This window comes from Syngnathoides biaculeatus, chromosome 11, assembly GCF_019802595.1.
Source record: "Syngnathoides biaculeatus isolate LvHL_M chromosome 11, ASM1980259v1, whole genome shotgun sequence".
Lineage (NCBI taxonomy): Eukaryota > Metazoa > Chordata > Actinopteri > Syngnathiformes > Syngnathidae > Syngnathoides > Syngnathoides biaculeatus.
The window spans coordinates 26733511-26756228 of NC_084650.1; the positions used below are offsets into that span (position 1 = coordinate 26733511).

The window sequence follows — 22718 nt, forward strand, 5'->3', positions numbered from 1 at the left end:
CAGCGTGTAACGGGGCCCAAACAGCTGTTGAATCAAAATAAAACCCTCACTGTAAGTGAAAGGAGAAAGGTGCCGTCTGGTCCTTCTTTCTTTAGTAATGTTTACTAGCTTTGATACACCGATATTATACTGTATTACTACATTAGAAGGACCAGCACAGACACATACAGTAGGTGAAAAAAGTTTGATTAAACTGATGAGACTAGTATCTTGGCCAGCATGGTAGACTAGTGATCAGCACAATCCTGAAGTTCAACATGGCTTCTTGTATGGAGTTTACGTTCTTGTTTGAGTTTTCTCTTGGTGGTTCCTCAAAACATGGATGATAAAGCCATGACCTTTTGATGCAGACATATTAGACCCTTTTCCATCAACTAGCCCTGTAACTTTGAGTCCCGGGAAGCAAAGCATTCCCGTGGCCAAACTTTGGTTCAGGGTAGCTCATTCAAATGAGAGAATTGTTAATTACTGACACTTGCTGGGTCTAAAAAAAAAAAAAAAAAATAACAATAAAAATCCTTGCAGTCAACTAAATTTTTTACATTGGTGTAATTTAATACAATAAGGTTAAAATACTGCCAACTTTAAAACCTATGATCTATCTATCTATCTATCTATCTATCTATCTATCTATCTATCTATCTATCTATCTATCTATATCTATCTATCTATCTATCTATCTATCTATCTATCTATCTGCCTGTATGCTGGAAAAGTTTGTGTGCAACGGGAGTTTAAACCCCACCCCCACCCCCCTCTGTTATTTTTTTAATTTTAGAAAAGGGGGACAGACAAAAGGACAGTCGATAACGGGTGAAAACCACAGCAAGACAAAAAGTGAGACAGTCTAGCAGACTAGATATTTGTAGATGTGTTGGGGGCAAGGGGACACCGAGTGAGGACATGGAATAACTAACCAAGAGAACCAGATAAGAAGACAGAAAAGGGCAGGAGAGGAAGTGGGGAAATGAGCAAAGCAGTGCTCCTGTTGAGTGGTGCATTTTTTCGTGTCTAAACACCTGTAAGAAGCTGCTAGTTGATATGTGAGTAGAACTTGTGATGTTATGAGTGATCCCAGCATGAGTAATTAAAGTCTATCGTGTTTCTATCAAACTCATTAGTGAACCAACACGATACCAAATCCATAATAGTCAACTGGTGTACAGTTGGTGAGCCAGCACATGGAGGAAGAATGGGAGCGGGGGGTGAAGGAAGGCAAGTCATCAGGCCCCTCCTGCAGGGGACCCAATCATGGGAGTGCCACCGTACTTCATCGTACTTCAATGGTTATCAGGTCCTGGACTGGGAACTATGATCCCTGTACCAAAATAGCTTGCGATGGATTATGGTGCATCAAAATTGGAGAAAGTGACCCAGACCCTGATGGTCAGCTCCCCGAAGGATATGTACTGTACTGCATTAAAAGAGAGAGAAGCATGGCGGGCCAGAGAGCTGTCCTTAGTGCTGGGATATCTGGCCAAGTGTCCTCCCCAGCCCCGCTCCCACAGACGGGTGTATAATGCATTAAAATGCTGCTTATCCTCAATATGGTCACAGGTTTCTGGAGCATATCCCCGATATCAATCGGCCAAGGACATACAACGAACTCGTCGCCAGCCATTCGCTGGGCACATACGATAAAAAAAAGAACCATTCACACTCACGTTCACAACTACGGGCAATTTAGTCTTCAATCAACCTACAATGCATGTTTTTGGGATATGGGAGGAAACCAGATTGCCCAGAGAAAACCCACACAAGCACAGGGAGACCATGCAAACCAAAATCTTTTAGTGAACTGAAGCATTGAGAGTTTCTTTATCTGGAGCTCTGAAGCTAATATTTTCAACATTTCCAACTTTGTGGGAAGAGTTTGGAGATGACCCCTACCTGTTACAACATGACAGTGCTTCAGTGCACAAATCAAAGTTCATAAAGACATGGATGAGAGGATTTGACCAATCAGAAGAAAGGGGGTGGTCTGAGCCAAATATGGAGAAAGGGGATACAAATCTGGGTCAAACAGAAGTAGCTATCAGATGCGGCTTTTCTGGACACTCATATGATAAAACGTGTTTTTTTTTTTTTTTTTAAGAAATTTCAGATTTGTTGTGAATTATGAAAATACATGGTATAGTCACGTGTGAAAGTACTGTCGCCAATGATCGCAGCAACTCTGTCCTCGAACAGGGTGAGGCCCTCTGCCTGTTTTGGCCACCCTTTGGTGGTGGGCAGCTGTCTTCCGCATCGCATCCACCTTCATATCTGACCGTTTCTTTTTTTAGTTCTGTTGTGAGGTGCTGTCCCATTCACTCCCCTTTCACTTGTTGTTAACGCTGGAAAACAGCATGCCAAAGAGGTTTTTATTGTGCAACTTCACATTCAGAAAAAAAAAAAAAAAATTCTGATGATGCAGTGAATGGGATCTAAGGTGCAGGGTTCATTTAACATGATTTGCATATTTAATTTAAATATGGGCACGGACAGGGAGCGATCGGCCACTCAGTTCCACGTTGATTGGAATGTATGATGGAAATGTACTTAGATTCATTTGTATGCACAGGTTTCATACATCTGGATATTTTCTGAGTACAATGTTTTCTGGATTTGATCCTCCCCCATGTTTCAGTAGGACGTCCATGAAAGTCTTTGTACGGAGCCCCACGAGAGCAGATGCAAAGGCAATAAGAAGGTAATACAGTATATGTTTGGGGGCAAGGTTCAAATTATTTTATCGTGGTATAGCTGGGAAGTGAAATGGACTAGGGGTTATTTTAAAGCACGGGTGTCAAACTTAAGGCGCGGGGGCCAGATCCGGCCTGCCACATGATTTTATGTGGCCTGCGAAGCCAAATGTAGAGTGTCAATTTCAATTATTATCTTGTAAAAATTTGTACAAAAAATTCAAATTTTCATGCATCATAAATGATAAATTTGAGATATTCCAACCATTTTTGTGTTACCAAACATGAATAGTGCAAAAACACATTACCCTTAATTTCTGATTCCAAAAGTAGATCATAATTTGATTATGTAAATACGATGAGCTGATTAAATATTTTTATTGTTTGACAATCATAACGGCCCTCTGAGGGAAACCGGAACCACAATGAGTTTGACACCCCTGTTTTTAAGGAAGACTTAGCTAAGAATATTTTAGAAGGATGTGACCTAGAAGCAGCAAGACGAAGTAGTTCAGGGGATCCCAGACAGAGAGATTTGTGATTGGTGCAGATTTTATTGGAGATGTTGGTGAAGAATGTTAGGATGACATGCTGTGGCGAACCCTAATGAGACAAGCCAAAGCAAAACTAGCAGCAACACCTTGGATCCATAATGCCAGTGGACTCTAATGTGCCTGAGTACATTTTCAGACCCACTCCTCTTTGGACAAGAATGTTACAAATACTTTATACTGCACAATGACTAGTGTAGAAATATAGTTACCTTGACAGCATTCCTGAAAATTACTTACATAGCGCTTGGCATGCCATTGCACTCCTTTTCATATACTGTATGTCCACCAGTGACAAAGTGAACAACCATCCATCCATGTATCCACCTGTTTTCTGAGGCACTTATCCTCATAAGGGTCAGAGGAGAACTGGAGCTTATCCCAGCTATCTTCAGGCAGGAGGCTGGGTACACCTTGAACTGATTGCCAGCCAATCGCAGGGAACATATAAACAACCATTCAAGTTCATTCACACCTATGGGCAATTTAGAGATTTCAATTAACCCATCATGCATTGTTTGGGATGTGGGAAGAAATCGGAGTGCCCGGAGAAAACCAACGCAGGCACGGGGAGAACTTGCAAACGCTACACAGGTGGGCCGGGATTTGAACCCTGTCCTCAGAACTGTGAATGAATGGACACATAAAAGAATTGTAGCAAAGAAAATAACAATGAATAATGAGTTCACTTGTCCAGAAAGGGGTAGTAGTAAGTATATTTTATGTATATTTATAAAGCTATAAAGAATATAATTATACTATAAAGAAAACAGTTACAGAAAATAATGTTTTTCTTTGTTGTTATAAAAATAAAATTTCTTACAGACAACTAAAATGACAAAATTTAACAAAAGTAACAATTTCCTCATTTATTATTCACAGACATCTAGCAGGAAGTCCTGTAAGTAAGTGAGGGACTCCTCCACGTGAGGAGGCAACGCTTGACCGACGTCTGCCTGGGATCTTGCGAGGAAGGCCTCCACGGCTTCACAAATGGCCGCCTTTGTTAGCGTATCATCGGGTTTGTAAACCAAGGAGCCAGCCAGGGTTTTTTGGTTGTTGACTGAGCCGTACAGATATCCTAGAGATAACAAGTACAGTATGAAGGCTAACTACACATTGCACAGGACTTCACAAAGTTATTTGAACAGTCATTAGCAGAGACATTATAAAGAATGGGCAGTATATTTCAGAACAGGAACAAAAAAGGACAAAGAGGGAATGTTTGCAACCGATAAAAAAAATATAAATTCTAACCCTCACATCATCGGACTTTAAAATCATCAATTCATGGAATAAACAATGGATATCTCGGGAAACTGGATACAGTATAAGTACAATGGGACTCATCTACAATCCATTTGTATGCACAGATTTGTGCATCAAATGTGCATATTGATTCATCAATACTAGAGCTGCCAAGCTATAGAAATCCCCATCCATCCATCTTCTTAGCCGGTTATCCTCACAAGGGTCACGGGAGTGCTGGAGCCTATCCCAGCTAGCAATGAGCAGGAGGCAGGGTACATCCTGTTCTGTGCAATATCAATAATGTGCAATAGCGGAAACGTTCTTTTATTCTTGTACTTTGAATTATTTTATTTTCTAAATATTTTTATACAGTTATCTGTATTATTTGATGGCACTATTCATAAGTGTGTCTGTACATGTGTGTTTCATTTTCCTTAAAACGATGCACCTTTTCTGCACATTTCAATTTCGTTATACCTGTAAGATGAGAATAAAGACATTCTATTATATACCAGTCGACCAGAGAGCTGTCTATGGGAGAAAAGCAAACCATTTGGAAACTGAAAGAAGAGAGAAAATTGTTCACGGTATTGCACAAACATTGGTCATAGCCAAGACAAAAATTTGGAATGTCCAAAAAAAAAATAATAATAGAGGTATAATGAACAAAAGAGAAATGGGTTGGCCAAGGGCATAACAGAAATTGATAAACACTGTGAGAGCTGTGAAGAAACACCCAAAGAATTAATGAGTCCCAAGAATCTGTGACATCACTGGCACCCTACACAACGCAGGAGTAAACGTATCACAATCCAGTGTTCAAAGACTTCAACAGAATATACAAACCATACCACAAGTTGCAAACCACTCATCCGCACAAAGAATCGGAAGGCCATTTTGGGGTTTTCAATGTACTACAGAGACAAACCACAAACGTTTTCATTCATTCACTAATCTTCCATTCTGTTGATCCTCACTAGGGTCACGGGCACTGGGGAGCCTATCCCAGCTATCTTCGGTGAAAGGCGGGGTACATCCAGAACTGGCTGCCAGCCAATCAAAGGCCACATACAAACAAAGAACCATTCGCACTTACATTCACACCTACAGGAAATTTAGAGTCTTCAATTAATGCATATTTTTGGGATGTGGGAGGAAACCGGAGTGCCCTGAGAAAATCCATTCATGCACGTGGAGAACATGCACACTCCACAGGCAAGACCAAGATTTAAACACCACTCCTCAGAATTGTGAGGCAGATGTGTTTACCAGTCGTCCACCGTGCCACTTATCCACAAAAGTTTTGGAAAATACTTTTATTGAGTGATGAGACGAAGATGAACTTCTACCAAAGTGATGCCAAGTTCAAAGCATGGCAAGAGAACACACAAGCTCATCTGTGAAGCATAGCGGAAACCATGTCAGGCTCAGGCTTCCATTGCTCTGTCTGGAAGGCGCTCACTAATCTTTTTTGATGATGTAACTCATGATCCAGCAGAATGAATTCTGAAGCCTTTTTTTAACAGAAAAAATGCATCCAAACTAAGGGTTATGGCACCAAATATTAACTGTTATTCAGTTTAAGTTAATTTAATCATGTCTGTCCCAATACTTTTGCTCACTTCAAAAGGGTGTTGGTTCAAACAAAAGGTCTGTCCTCAATTGTTCAACGAAAATGTAAATATCATGAAATAAATAAAATTCTGAACTTTTGTCTCATGTTCATCTTTTCATCTGAAACCAACGTCTTCAGTATACAACAAAATCAAAAGGAATTGACCTTGCCGGTCTAATAGTTTTGGAGGGGACTGTATCTTCAACTCCTGCAGCCGAGACTTCCTCTCATGTCTGAGACTTGGGTGTAGTGTAATGGCTTGTTGAACGACTGCCAAACACTGACTCACAGTTATTTGTTAAACTGGCTTTAGCAACCAAAGTAACCCTTCAACATACGCACTGTGGTGCAAGAAAATTGGCCGGTATGCACATCATGAATCTGATGGTGATTTTGTCCAAACGCTCAATATGTGCGCAGAGTAAGACCATCTTTACACATTTATTAGTGAATGAGGCCCAGTAAGTTTCTCCACTGAGAGAATACTTAACCCTTGTATGAAATTGGAATAAACCAAATTAAATAATTAGACTTAATTCTACTTAAAAAGTTGCACTGCACACTCAATGAACTAATAGGAAATAAGACTGGAAAAGCCCTTTGTGATCGTCTCATTTCTTCCAAAACTCACACTCACCTTTTATAGATGCGTCATAGCTGACTAGCAACATCCAAAGGTGTTGAACCAACTCTTCCCATTTCTTCCAACACTCACCATTATCCTGGAGATGAAAAATCAGTCATCAGATCAGTTTATTTTGTGGTGTCCTCCCCATATCCCCACGGTTCATCTTTTACACTCAGGCTATATTGCAGATTTCAAAACACCTGTTTTCACAGGTTTATACAGTAAACAAGGAAGTTCAATTTGAAAGTTGTGTGCCTTCAGCCTATTATCTCCAAACCTACCAATCTATACCATGAAATTTTTTTTTAAATTCAGGGTTAGAAGTTCTCCTTTTCTACTCTGATTCATGTCTTCGGCCAAACTATGTGTGAATGCTTCTGAAATATCCTCCCAGTCTGCTACCTCAGCAGTGCAGCTAGTGACTGTTTGAGAAACACCCAGTTGAAACATTTTTCTAGTTTTTCCCAGGACAACAAGCTTTTTTCACATCTTCCTCACGTATCTTTGTAGCCTCTTTATATTCGGGCTTGTGATTTAGCATCCTGTACCTGGGCCCCACTGATCAGGTAGCGTCACGGCATGTTTGAGATAGTGTTGCGTTCATACGGACTGTTGAAAAACTGTCCATTAATATATTAATTTCAATGACAATTCAGAAACACTAAGCAATAGTATACACAAACTGGTAAACACTCACAAAAATAGTATGTGGGGTGTCTGTGGACTAACCTCTACACGATAACCATTTTATTAAGGGTGAACGCCTATACACAGAGGCAAATCAGCAAGAGGCCGGTCAGCAAAACAGTAGGAATGTTACTGGACTGATATTACATTAGCAATACCAATCATATTTTTAATATGTTAAAATGGATAACTGCAATGGATTTGAGAATGACTAGACTGTAATTGTTTCCTTCAAGTAAGTCACATTTCTTAAACCGCAGCTGGTGGATTCAAACTCATTATTGTACGTCTGTATTATGTCGTACTGATTTATTCTTGTCAACTTCACCTGCTGTTCACGGTGGCCCAGGGCCACGACGCCGCCGTCTCAGGTCATCACTTACGTGTCGACACTGGTCAGTACAAATTTCTCAGTCACGCAAAATTTCTCCCCGTTAAAATGGTCCAAAACTGCATTTTCAGCGTACACCTGAACACTGATTGCTGAAACATTTCTCTCCAAGACAGGATGTTGAAAAAATCTCCAAACTAATTTTCCCTACCCAATAATGCTGTCCTGCCAAGGAAATCCTAATAATTTCTTTGAGATGAAATTAAAAGTGTTGGAAAATGTAGTTTTGTGTGTAACATGACACACTGACAGCACCACAAACCTAACAACATTCAATATAAGCTCAGGCACAAGTGCCACCATTTTGGCTTTCAATAAAAAAAAAAAAAAAAAAAAAAAGTATAGGCAACCTACTTCAGCATTTGGTAAAACAGGTATTTGCACTTCCTCACAGTTTGGGTGAATGGCGAAGGGGGCTGCTACAATGCAACCGGAGATAATTCAAATGTCTACAATAATCCACACAGCCAACAAACATAAGAAGTTAAGAGAAAGAATGGATACAGTATTCCATTTTTAGGCTTCATTCATGTTTACATATATCATATTTGTGTAGATATACAGTACGGTAGACACAGTATATTGAACTTTTGTCTGAGGAGACAAATATTTTTTTAGGTTGTTCAACCTCAAAGAATCATCTTTGTCATGCTCATAAGCCAGCGGACCAGTTTTTCGGGTCACGTGCCGTTCCACATATAGTGGATAACACTACTTTGCACTGTTTCGCAACATTAAGAATTGTGAGAAAAATAACTTGCACATGCCTCTGAACCGAACAGGACACATGCAGCCTGAACCGAAAGAGATGAACCTCGATATGTGGAGGTTTTTAAAAAAAAACATGGTACCCAAACCAAGCTTTGTAAATTGTAATATATTTTGTACAGATAAGTAGATTGTCTCAGCCAATCCAAGGATACTAGAAAATCTTAACCATATGCAAGAATGAATAAATTTCAAATAATCCTTAGTGGCAAGTGGAGTATTCACCGTTGGGTCTGCAGCCAATGTGCAGTTCTCTAAAAAGTACAGCAAGCGACTGAACGACATGGGCAAAGGTGTTTTGTGCAGACACGCGTAGTTCAGCAGACGTTCCAGCAGCTTCATTCTCAGCAGGTTGCTCTGCAGACTGTTCAGCAGCAGTAGTCTAGGAGTCATTAGCCCAGAGACAGAACCTCAGAAGAAGACAAATATTGTGTGGCAGCAGAACAACAATGTTTTCTTGTTTATGTACTGGTTCGTTGCTGTATTTAATCCTTTCCCGTACTCACCTCTGTGCTCGTTGGTGCTCGGTGCTGATGAGTGCGAAAAAGAGCTCCTGAGACAACTTTGGTGCGGTTAGTGCAGGAGAGCAATCTACTTCTAAAGCGAGACACAACATCCGCTGGAGAATGGACACAATTCTGAAAAGTTACAAAGGTTAGTCTCCAGGGGTGGGTAAAAATATCAAATCATCGATGCATTCTAATGCCTTCCCAACCCCGCAAAATAGTTTTTGTGTGATTCGCATTGCATGGCCAGAAACAGTACTCTACCAAACATTAACAAAATGGTGGTAGCAACAGTGTGAAGCAAGTGACTTGTATGTCTATATCTGACATTTGGGCTCATTTTGGATTTCCTGTAAATTTGAAAAAGGAATTGGACAAGACATTGTCACCACGATATGCAATACTAAATGGAAAACATGTCAGAGGTTGCCTGTCCTGACGCTGTGTACAGAGTTGAGACAGCTGTTTTAGAGTCAGAAGTCATCAGAAAGCGCTGCTCGGACATGTGGTGTTTGGACTTGCAGAGCAACAGACCCGTACGTACATAACAGTGACATTTCATTTCTCACAAGTTTTGGAAATTAGAGCCCTACTACGGAAGTTAAATGGAGAAATATAGCAAAATTGTTGCCAGAGGCAATTAACAAATTGAGTTTGAGTAAGAAAGTACTGATAATTGTCACAATGTCGAGAACATGCTACCTTATCAGGGGCTTCTTCAAAACCCTGCAAATAATCGTCACCCTAACAAGTAAGCCAATATTAAGCGCGCATTCACTTTACTTATTCAATACAGCTATCATATTGTTTAATTTTGTACCATGTATGTGCAAATGTTCTGCACATTTCTCATTTTGGCACTGCACATCACTCTAAAAACTCCATAACAGTGAAGTTCAGAAGTGAGAATATGATAGTGTGGGCCAATTTCTCAGAAATGAGTACTGGTAAACTTCATTATATTGAAGGATGGATGAATGGGCAAATGTATCATGCATCAGACATTCTTGACAAAAATCTGCTGGCATCTACGAGGATGAAATAAAAATAAGTCCAACGACCCTTCAAGAGTTGAAGTCTGCTTGTGTGTAGGAATGGGCCAAAATCACACCAGAAAAATGCATGCAACTAGTTTCTGCATACAGGAGGTGGCTTGAACCTGTTATTGCAATCAAAGGCTGTTGTATCAAGTATTACACAAATACCAGTTGGCATGTTCAATACTTCTCACTGTGTTATTTCACATTATTACACAATTTCTGAGCTCAGTTGTTCTAGTTTCTTTGTATGTATACATTACTTGTGTCGTTCCCAACATCTCGTGAAATTTTCACGTCAATAGCCCCTTAGGAAAAAATACGCAGTGAGAAATCTGGTGATGTAGACAACATTTAGGATGCAAACTTTAACTGGTAAAAATACACTTAGTAAAGATTTTATGTCCTTTATATTTGTTTTTGTCCTTTTAAAACAAGTGGTAACAAAATGGGTGGATTTTACCTGATATGTTCATCTTTTTCCCTGCCAGCTTCACTACTCTCTCCACATTGAGTCGATTTGATGACGGCAGAAATTAGCCACTGGATAACATCCCTAGAAGATCAGAATTATGAATTGCCAAATTGACCAGAACTGAGCCGCAGTGTTAATTTAGACAGCAAATTTTGGCGTTTTAAAATGTCATTTTGTTTGAATCAGAATTTTGTCATCTAAGTTCTTTTAGGTGGGGGCATGGGACATCTGCGGTGTGACGCCATCTCAATCATTATGTTTTCCATTAGTGTTAGAAATTACGCTGCAATATGACTGCGTGCCTGCTGCAACATACTTGACTGCTTTGTCCAGTTGAGACACACTATTATCACAGTACCGTTGCTTAGATGCACACTATATTTGCCCGCCAAAGACATTTTGCAATATGCATTATGTACCTGGCCAGTGGCAACCAAGTACCTAGCTATACATCCTGTGTCTACCACTGTCCTGTGTCAAAATGTCTCATCTGCTTCTTTATGTCCTGAACCAAGTGAGTAGTAAGAGTGAAAGTTTTGTTTTTAAGAGTCCATTACATTTTTCTTGTTCATTCTGAGTAGGGCTGGGAATCGAGAACCGATGGGAACCGGGACTAAGATCAACTTTAAAAAATTGTGGTTCCCAGTTTAGATGCCTCCAGTCCGCTCTCCCCAAAGTAGTGGACACCAACATAGAAGAACGTGCACCAAGACGTGCTTGTGCCCAGCGGCAGCGAAAAAGAGACTCTCTTAACCTTGTTAAAATAAATTACCAGTTGCCACAGTGCAACATGTGGAGTAAGATTATATTGTGCCAAAGAGGCCTTCATGATGTGTGTTGCGACTGAGGCGTGCCGAGCCTCCCCCTACATCAGGCAGAGCTTCAGCGAAGTCGACTGCCAACCCACCTGTCATTCGGGTGAGTGAAACAATAAAATGTGCCTTTGTCAACAGTGTGAGAACTAACAAGGTAAAACGATTGCTTGAACTTTAGCACCGATGGCATTTATTTTCTATATCACATCAAACTAAGCGGCGATGAAGAAAAAAAAAAAAAAAAAAAGCCAAAACTTCACAGGGGCTACTTCACATCACAATGAATTTGGACAAATTTCACAAACATCTTTGCAGCACAGTGTGCTGGGATCCTTGTCTTTTTATTCTTCGTGCTATCCAAATAAAAAATGTATTGGTACTTTTCCTCCACTAACTGAGCGTCGCTGTTGGCATGAAGCTCAAAAGGGCCCCGTCATATCGACCCAGCAAACATATATGTCATTCCCTTTACACAACTTATATTTTAGTTGACTAAATCTGCAGCAGCAAAGTGGACAACTGGTTAGACCATCTGCATCACAATTCTGAGAACTGGGGTTCAAATCCCGGCCCCGCCTATGTGGAGTTTGCACGTCTCCATGTGTTTTATTTGGGCACTTTAGTTTCCTCCCACATTCCAAAAACACACATTTAATTAGAGTCTAAATTGCTCTTAAGTGTGATTGTGCGTGTTAATGGTTGTTTATTTCTATGTGCCCAGCGATTGGCTGGCAAGAACTTCAAGGAGTACCCCGCCTCCTGCCAGAGGTTAATTGGGATGGGTTCCAGCAGTCCCTTATGTGAGGATAAGCAGCTCAGATAATGGATGGATGGTTAAATCTACTGCAGTTTCAGTCAACTAAAACAAGTTAAAGGACAAAATTAAAGTGAATCTAAATTTTAAAATTTTCACAAGACTGAGTAAAACAAAAATCAAAATTTGCTGACAACATGAATGCTCCGATCTGGAAGCCAACTCACTGTACTTGTGGGAAGAGCTGATTGCATGACAATGTAGCTTTTGCTATGGAGTGATGGATAGACCTAGACTTGTTGTAAGAGAAGTCATCCTCTAAAGTCTGCACAATATACTCCAGGAGCATACGCACCACCTCCGGTCGATGGTTCTTTTCCTTGTCCTGATGAAGAGAGGACAGCGAAACAACACTGTTAGCTTGTACAATTCTTAAATGTTAAAGAGCTTTTTGCATATCAGACTGTCAGAGCATTTTGTCCGACCATATGTTGGCCAGCATCAGACATCAACTCTTCGTGTATGGTTTTTGCTTGTTGCAACACTTTGGGAAAGCATGATGGTGGTTGCGAAAGAGTATCCACGTACTGAAAGTTAGAGTGAAGCAAGACTCACATGATGAGCAAAATTGATTCCGACCAAGTGTTTCAGTCTTCCAGTGCCATAATAGTTGCATAATGATCATGAGTCGCCTTACAGGCCAACTCCACACTGAGTGAATTAACGCCACCAAATTACAGACCCTCTCCCATGTCCAGGATTGCCTAAAGAGGGTAAGGGACCATAAAAGAATAAAGTGTGTGGGTATTTTGAGTGGCTGTTAGAGATAAACAGTGATCGATCATTACAACCATCACCTTTTTTTAAAAGAGCGCAACCCAAAATGCACAGATTTGTTACAATTGCAACGCTGATACTGCAAATTTTAAATCAAATGTATTATCGGACTTTTTATATCCATGTTCTGGTAAAAAGGATATATTTTCCAAGAGGAAAAAATTATTTCCACATTGGATGTGAAACAAATAAAAATGTCATTACTTTTGTGGAAGTTAGTGCAAGTTTACGCCTGTCACAAAAAAGACAAAAAAAAAAAAAAAAAATCAAAGCTTGGTTGGCATCAGGAGACACTGCAAATCCTATATGACTAAAACATAATTTTCATATATTATTTAAACAAAGCAGGGCGGATAAAATGTGATTTTAGTCAGAAAAATATATATTTTTTGAAATATTAAAATAAGGCCATATCATTCCTTCACGATGAATGGGTTAGCTTCTTGTACAAGCTTAAAAAAACAAACAAAAAAAAAAGAACAAAAAAGGAGGTCAACCCGTGTCACAAAATGGATTGCGTTCAACTTCAGTATGAATTGTTCACTACCTAGCCAGCTGTGATAAATTCCTTTGCTTGTTCAGTACCTGACTGGACATGACTGAAGTCAACATCTCCCAGCTCCATGGAACTGTGTTTTTATCAACCAGGTGGTATCTGCAATAAAAATATGATTTCAATCTCTAAATTCTAAGATGGGAACTTGACTACGTGAGTCATTTTCTTGGGACACACTACCATTAATTTGAGGGCATTTGACTGCTCACCTTTGTGCCATCATCAACAGATTCCAGGCCTGTACACAAAGGTCATGTGGACACAGTGGGTCAAGCAGGATGCCACTTAGCAAGTGGGACATAACATCCTTGGGGGGACCATAGCCAGGACGGAGGAGGCCCGACAACAGCTGCAAGGTGCCTTCATGGTAGTTTTCGTCCATGGTGATATAAACTAGGCTGAGCCTTTGCTGGCATTCCACCTTTGAGGTTTCACAGTTCACATTCTCCTCAGGCACCTAGAAAAAAGGAATAAGATAAGCCAATAATGGGTCCAGATCAAGTGAATTAAAAAAGAAAAATGCAGGGTCCGACGTTAAACCTTTTTGAATCTTGGCCCTCTCAGAACTCATACTGTCCCCATATATTCATGATGTTGTGTTTCAGTGATTATTTTGAATCGAGCGTTTTTATACTATATTATTTGGGCCCTTTTAAGAAATTTGAACAACTGTATTCATGGCAATGACCGTCGCAAGGTTATTATAGTAAACAAAAATGAAAGAAAAACTAAAACTGAAAAAACATTTTCATGAATTAAAACTTTTTTTTAAAAAAATGTTAACTAAAACGACATCTTACATTTGCAAAACTATAACTACAGTTAAAATGCCCATTTTCGTTGATTAATTTCATACATGAGCACGATGTAGGTCTTTATTTTGGATAAATACATATATAGGAAAATGGACATCTTTTTGGAAATGTAGTTCAAGTACTGTCGCCTAAAAATTACATCATCAGGCAGTTCTGTCATATTGACAGCTCGCCAGACTAAGCAGAAGTTTTATCACAAAGCTAATTTTTATGTCAAAACTCTTTTTGACGCTATGTGTTGCTAACAGATACGGCTAGGACATTATTCACTGTAGTTATTTTGCTTCAAGTTCTGAGTACTCTTTACTAGTACCTGTATTTGATTTGTGAAGGGCTGCTCATCAGTAATTTGTTTTTTTTTTTTTTAAGTTTAAGTTGACAACACCATAACTGGATCTTTTTTAAAATCTTGCATTCTTAAGATTTTTCATTCTCAATTCCCTGAATAAAAAAAATACATATAACTAATTCAAACAAGAAAAAAGAGTTTTGGAAAAATATAAAAACTGATAAAAAGTCACAAACATGATCTGAAAAATAACACAAACTGAATTTTCAAAAGAAAAGTCAAAACAAAATGCAAAACCATGATTGAAAAACCCGATTGTAACCCTGCTCTGAACTCTCTAAAATGAAGGTGTTAAAACTGCACAAATTAATTATAATACATTCTAGAAACAATTAATATTAAAATATTTACTTAACACTAACATTCTAAGAATGCTTCATTGCGGGTCTTGATGTTGTACATACATAATTAAGGGTGCTCCAATTAGTGTTTTATAATGCCAATTCCAGAATTGGTACTTCATGATTGAGATCTATACCAAACATTTGGATCAAGTGTATATTTTTCAATGTATTTATGGTTAGTGGAATTGGCTCTATCATCTGATGTGTTTGTTTAGGTTTGTGAAACTTGGGAAGTGCGCTTATGTAAAAAAATACCAATTTTGATAGAATATAGAAATTGTTATTCATAAGTAGTCAAATCATTTCAAAACCTGGTAATCACTGAACAACGAAAACTAAATTTTTAATAAATGAAAAGAACAATTAAAAAAAAGTAAAATGTTACCTTGAAATAGAAATAAAAAAAGAAAAATTCATGGCTAAAAACGTGCTAATGATTTTTTTCTATTCTTGTTCCATAAAGAAAAACAATTCTTATTGTTCTGGTATTTAGCAAACAAGTAATTTCGATAATCCTAATTGACCTAAGAGACAGGAAAGCGTGTCTTTTAATAGTCAAAGACTGCATCTGCTTTTCCTGCTGTGTGCACCTTGACCTCTTTGGGGCAGTGTGGTGCAAATGATGCATATGTAACGCTCCTCTTTACTGTAAATTTAAATAAAGAAGGAAATTGCAACAAATTACCTTTTTTTTTTTTTTTTTTTACATTTCTACAATTTTTTAGGGTGAGTTAAGATCTGTGTACTAGCTTGAGTGGGCCATTGTCTTTACATAGGTGGTAGTCTGATACAACGACGCTGTGGCCCCGGTCCACCGTTAATGTCGGACCCTGAAAACATAACAAATGGTTCCAACCAGGGTGTGTGCTAATCCATCAATTAATCTCTGGAACATAACAGGGCACACAAAATTCCATCCATTCTGACTGCCCCCCCTGAATTCAAATTCAGGATTCCCTTCTTCATTACTCTCCTCTTGCCACATGAAATGTGGTGGACTGTCTATATCTGCTTCATCTCCATTTGCCCAAAAGTCTTCCAAGTCCTCGCTTTTCGACCTTACATAGTCAACCGCAATGCTCTGGGTAAGGGGATCAAAGCTATTTGACTTCGCATCAGTCACATCTTCTGTCCCCTGCCATGAAGAGGGGACGTGCTGCGATGAAGACACGTCATCCATTTTGTCTACACGAGTTCCCTGTAGTTGTCCAGGACACTGTAACGTATGAATGATATCCTCATTGAAGCAAACAGAAGATTTCTGTCCTGAATGTGGGCCTTCTCTTTCTCCCATTTCTAGAGTGTGCATTTTTTCTGGTACATGTACTCTGGAATGAAGTTCTGTTTCGAACTGAAAAGATATCGCTTCTGATTTTGGCTTCAAGTTCCCATAGTCCTCCTCAGATGATGCGTGTGTATGTAAATCCGGTTCATTTGAAATGTTCGATGTTGTTCTCGGTGCATTCTCCTCCTCTTGTCCACGCTTCTTCAAACTGGTCGCATAGAAGTCTGTCTGGTTTTCATGCAACTTAACCTCTGGACACATCTGGGTTGATTCTTTCTTTCCAACTGAAACCTAGAAAAAGAGAAACAAAAATGGGAGTAAAACATGACTGGCTGTAAATGTTCAATGAAGAGCAATGAAAAACGTGCACTAATTGACATCAGACACTGTCCACGATTTCAGTGTCCCATATTGCATAATACTATTGTCCCAAATTGATAGGATTCTGATACTTTAAAACTAAAGAATGTATAGTTGAGGGTAGAAGTTTACATACACTGTGCAAAAACTCAATTTTTTGTCCCACTGCCTGAAATCACTTCAGACAAAACCTCTCCTATTTCAAGTCAGTCAGGATCACCAAAATTGTTTAATTTTATGAAATGACACATTAATGAGAGAAATAATTTATTAGAGAATGTTATATTACTTTCTTTTGACTTCAAAAGCCCAGACAATGAGGTCATGGCTTTGGAAGCTGCTGACAACAAGCGAGTTAATTGACAGCAGACCTGGGGATGTATTTAAGACCACACCTAAAGCACACTGCTTCCTTGTTTGAAATCATGGGAAAATTAAAAAGGTATCGACCAGGAAATCAGAGAAAGAAAAACACGCAAACGCTACACAGCTGAGGGCAAATTTGAACCCGGGTCCTCAGAACTGTGAAGCAGATACTTCTGGTACTAACGAGTCGTCCACTATGCAAACCCAACCAAATAACAGTGCAGCAAATCAGGATTGCACACTCAGCATGATTATTGCACAGTTGTGTCTTGGACAGTCCAAAATGAAAGGCCACTCAAAAACAAAAACAAACCAAAAAAATAATAATCATAATAATTATGCAACAATCCCATTACTCACACCAGAAGCAGTGTCTGGGACAAACACTATAAAGGAAGAAAATAGAAGGGTGGGAATAAATTAATACGATTTCATGAAATAAATATTGGGATTTAGGCGGTAAAGTCAGTATTAGGTCAGCAGTTATGATGTTGTGTTTACGCTAGCACCCAGAAGCAAATTTTCAAAGTGACAAATTTACTTTAGATGTAGGCTCCTTCTCATCTGTGTAGTAGGGCTAAGCAGTATATATTTTGTCTTGTCTATAAAATCTCAACATTTCAGCCAACGTGAACTACATTTGGAACTTGACAAACATACAAAAGTCCATCTTGGTCTGCTTTTGCATAACTGTAAAAATGTAATGGTTGTGGAATTAAACCAGTACGACAACCAAAGCCCGTGAATGCAAAACTCCCAATTGCCTGATCCAAGCAGACCCACGCAATACTTTACAACACAGGTGTCAAACTCAAGGCCCGGGGTCCAGATGCGGCCTTCTGCATGATTTTATGTGGCCTGGGAAGGCAAATCATGTATATCAACTTCCATGATTTTTGTGATAATCTGTAACAAAATTTCAAATTTTCATATTATAAATGACAAAGTTGAGATATTGCAAGCATTATTGAGTTACCAAATATGAACTACTTCTTTTTCTTCCGGCTTGTCCCGTTAGGGGTTGCCACAGCGTGTCATCTTTTTCCATTTAAGCCTATCACATGCTTTCTCCTCTCTAACACCCACTGTCCTCATGTCCTTGCTCACCGCATCCATCCACCTTTTCTTTGGTCTTCCTGTCGCTCTTTTGCCTGGCAGCTCCATCCTCAGCACCCTTCTACCAATATATTCACTCTCTCACCTCTGAACATGTACAAACCATCTAAGTCTCCTCTCTCTAACCTTGTCTCCTAAACACCCAACTTTGGCTGTTTCTCTAATGAGCTCATTTCTAATCCTATCCAACCTGCTCATTCCGAGTGAGACCCTCAGCATCTTCATTTCTGCTACCTCGAGTTCTGCTTCCTGTTGTTTCTTTAGAGCCACAGTCTATAATCTGTACATCACGGCCGGCTTCATCAATGTTTTATAAACTTTGCCCTTTGTCCTAGCGGAGACTAGACGCATAAAACACCAGACACCTTCCGCCAACTGTTCCATCCCGCTTGTACCCCTTTCTTCACTTCCTTACTACACTCACCATTTCACCAAATATTTGAAGTCATCCACCTTCGCTATCTCTTCTCCCTGGAGCTTCACTCTTCCTCCTCTGCCTCTCTCATTCACGCACATGTATTCTTTTTTAATTCGGCTAATCTTCATTTCTCTCCTTTCCAGTGCGTACCTCCATCCCTCAAATTGTTCCTCCGCCTGCTCCCTGCTTTCACCGTAGATCACAATATCATCTGCAAACATCATGGTCCAAGGAGATTCCAGTCTAACCTCTTCTGTCCGCCTACCGCAAACAGGAAGGGGCTCAGCGCGGATCCCTGATGCAGTCCCACCTCCACCTTAAATTCTTCTGACACACCTCACCACTGTTCTGCTGCCCTCATACGTCCTGTACTATTCTAACACATTTCTCCGCCACACCAGACTTGCGCATGCAGAACCACAGTTCCCCTCTTGCTACTCTGTCATAGGCTTTCTCTAAGTCTACGAAAACACAATGTAGCTCCTTCTGACCTTCTCTGTACTTTTCCACGAACATCCTCAAGGCAAATAGTGCATCTGTGGTACTCTTTCTCGGCATGAAACCATACTGTTGCTTGCAGATACTTACTTCTGTCCCAAGTCTAGCCTCCAGTACTCTTTCCCATAACTTCATTGTGTGGCTCATCATCTTATTCCTCTGTAGTTTACACAGTTCTGAATATCACCTTTGTTCTTAAAAATGGGGACGAGCACACTTTTCCTCCATTCTTCTGGCATCTTCTCTCCTGCTAGTATTCTATTGAATAAATTGGTAAAAAAAACTCCACAGCCACCTCTCCAAATTGCTTCCATACCTCCACTGGTATGTCATCGAGACCAAGTGTCTTTCCATTTTTCATTCTGTTCAGTGCCTTTCTAATTTCCCCCTTACTAATCATTGCCACTTCCTGGTCATTCACATTTGCCTCTTCTACTCTACCTTTGCTCTCATTTTCTTCATAAATGAACTTCTCAAAGTACTCTTTCACTTTACTTAGCACACTACTTGCACCGGTCAACATATTTCTATCGCTATCCTTAAAGGAAGACTTTGTCGAAACTAATAGGAATGAGAGCACACATTAAAAGTTAGTAGATGAGGGTTCAGTGTGTCTTTTAATGCCAGTTATCTACATATTTCAACCAAGAAACATCTCTAAATTGGAAAAGTATTATCGAAATTCCTCTCTCGCTCAGACATTCCAATGTCAATGTTACTCCTCCCGCCGCTGAGCAAACAAAACAAAAATACCAACGTACAATGTTCAAGTGTTTGAGCCAGAATGCACACAGGCAGAAGTTGACGTGTTGGGAGGAACGTGGTGTTGACGATGAACAATAACAGTCCCATTACATGGACCGCGGAGATTTGATGCTTTTCCGAGGAGTTGGTTTCGATGTAGAGAATTTACAGCAGGCGTGCCCAGACTTTTTTTTCCCCTTCCCCACATTGTACTTTTCAGGCACTCAGCTTCTCGTGTTCGACCGGCGGCGGGGAATGCGGGGGGTTGCATGCGCGCATCACCCTAAATAGTAACTGGGAAGTGTTGTGTGCTTACACGTATATATCCATCCATCCATTTTCTTAGCTGCACGATAGTCGCAGGAATGCTGGAGCCTATCCCGGCTGTCAACGGGCAGGAGCCAAGTTTACACACACGCAGACACGGGAAGAACATGCAAACTCCACACACGGAAGTCCGGGATTGAACAGCTGCGCCAAAGTGCAGGCTTATAAAATATGTTGTTGCTAATACAGTACCAGCACAAGAGGCTATAACTAAGAAGCTAATAACCAGTAATGATTAGATGTGTGCAAATTTCCCTTGCTGGTGAACGAGCCTTAACTGTGACACCCAGTTTTATCCTGTCAGGTTAACCCCATGGGAGGTTAAAGAAGGAGAAATTTGGGTGTGTTTCCTGTTTTGTTGCACAACACGTCGGCACTTTGGCTTAGCTAGAGCGAATGGTCTGTAATGCTAAGCACCGGCGACGTCAGGGACGGAGTTAAGGATGTTTCTTCCGCATTTTGCTGTTAAAGATGGCACACATCCAGATTTAGGTTGGATTTCAAACATGTTCTTTATTTTAATTTTTTTCCCAATTAATGTCCAAAATATATGTAATAATAATATTACTTCACATTGGAGGGTTTATTGTACATATGAAATTTGGGCAGAGTCTTTCTTTAATCACCTTTACTTGCTGCACAGCCTTCCCATCTCTATAATTAACGAGAAAAAACGTTCACGCTTCACCTATCACCTGTGTTCTCTGACCTGTGACACACAAGATGGCGTAATTGTATACAATACCATTCAAGTCAACGTTCCTTAAAATGCTCTCCGTGAGACTTCACTGCCACCTACCGGCTTAACCGCGTAACTCGAATAAAACAAATGTGTTTTAAATGTAACGTTCCGTGCTGGGCAGCCTTCGCTATCATTCGCAGTGGGTAGTGGCTCCCCAAACGATCTTTAGTTTCATCCTCTTACGCTACTGTAGCCTACTCACAACAGGGTTGATCGAGGCGCCACGGACGTCAGCTCGCCCCGCCGTTCTGGACTGTGTTTCGGTAGCAGAGATGTGGTAGGAGCAGACAAATTCCACATCCGAATCGTCTTCATCAGAGTCACAATCAGAGCTGCTGCTGCTGCTGATGATGACAGTCTTCATGTCGCTTCTCTGCGGACCCTCCAGATTGTCGGCGGCCAGTAAAAGTTACACCCTATCGACATGTGCTTATCATAAAATAAAGCTACAGTAGTCGTATAAGTAGAGCATTCAATTCTACACGAGAACTACTATGCAGTTTTTCAAATATTTTTATAGTAGCTGTCAACCATTTTCGCTTTGACTTCTTCTGTCGTATTTTCTTTTTCTTCTGTGGTGAAGCGAGTCAGGCAGACGCAGATATAAATTATAAATAGATGAGTAGGGCATTTTGTGTCTATGGGGACGCTATGCTAAATCGGCTATGTCCGCAGCACATTCCGTGTGTGGACAGCACGGAAACCAAGACGACTTGGATCCCGGTGCAATTTTTTTGTACGACATACAGCTACGGATAACGCCGTACAATTACGACAAGGCAATTGTGAAAACGCTTTCTCTGGCCAAAATATATGCGCATTTTTTTTCAAAAATGAAATGTTCTTTATAAACGGAAAATGCTTTTACATGGGCCAGGAAAAAAAGTGCTAAACATCAGTTAAGAAATGAGCAAGTTACGATTTCTTTTCAATGTACTTAGATTCGCTTTCATCGTAACGACAACCTTTCGAAACCCGGTGGTTAGTTGGCACGTTGGTTAGCCAAACTGCGGCAGTGCGCGTCCGAATCTAGTTTTCGCCTCACGTGACACAGGACAGCAATCGCTTCAAACGTGCACACTGACACCTACGGTAACGGAGTAGTACAGCAGGGGGTTTGCGTCTCCGTGCATAGATCCACTTTTGTATTTTGTTTTTTCCTTTTTCTTCTTTTAAACCAACAGATGGGCCAGATGATAGATGATGTAGGTAAATGAATAAATAAAACCTTATAGTTTAAATATTTATTCACTACTTTAGTTATGGTGAATTATTATCTAATAGTATATAAACCTTTTTAAGGCTCTGGTCATCATCCCGAGCCCACTGCTGGCTTTGTTTTAGGAAGAAAAGTGGGTGGCTTCAAACAAAAATTGCTCTGCCCTGTGTTATTTAACACATCTTGATCCAAACACCATGAAATGAAAGCTAGAATTCTGAACTATTGCCTCATATCAATCTTTTGATCTGAAACCCAAATGTCTTCAGGCTACAAAACAAAAAAAGTCAATGACAAAAACATCCATCCATTTTCTGAGTCGCTTATCGTCACGGGGGTCACGGAAGTGCTGGGGTCTATCCCAGCTCTCAACGGCCAGAAGGCAGGGTACACCCTGAACTGGTTGCCAGCCAATTGCAGGGCACAGAGAAACAAACAATCATTTGGACTCAAAATCATACTTAACGACGATTTAAAGTCTTCAATCCATGCACATTTTTGGGAATTGGGAGGAAACCAGAGTGCCCGGAGAAAACCCATGTCGGCAAAGGAAGAACGTGCAAACGCCACAGGCGCAGCC

At 40.1% G+C, this 22718-nt stretch overlaps 1 protein-coding gene across 1 annotated transcript; it reads right to left on the bottom strand.

Annotated features, from left to right (window-relative positions):
* Positions 1–3932: 3932 nt before the first annotated feature.
* On the bottom strand, positions 3933–21991 carry simc1 (SUMO interacting motifs containing 1). The gene is made up of 10 exons (XM_061835315.1): positions 21122–21991; positions 15920–16639; positions 13765–14012; positions 13585–13654; positions 12390–12547; positions 10582–10674; positions 9082–9213; positions 8801–8957; positions 6739–6823; positions 3933–4316 (listed from the first exon to the last, which is right to left on the bottom strand). The coding sequence occupies exons 1-10, from the start codon at positions 21281–21283 to the stop codon at positions 4108–4110; spliced, it is 2034 nt and encodes a 677-aa protein (XP_061691299.1). The 5' UTR covers positions 21284–21991; the 3' UTR covers positions 3933–4107.
* Between the last annotated feature and the right edge of the window lie 727 nt (positions 21992–22718).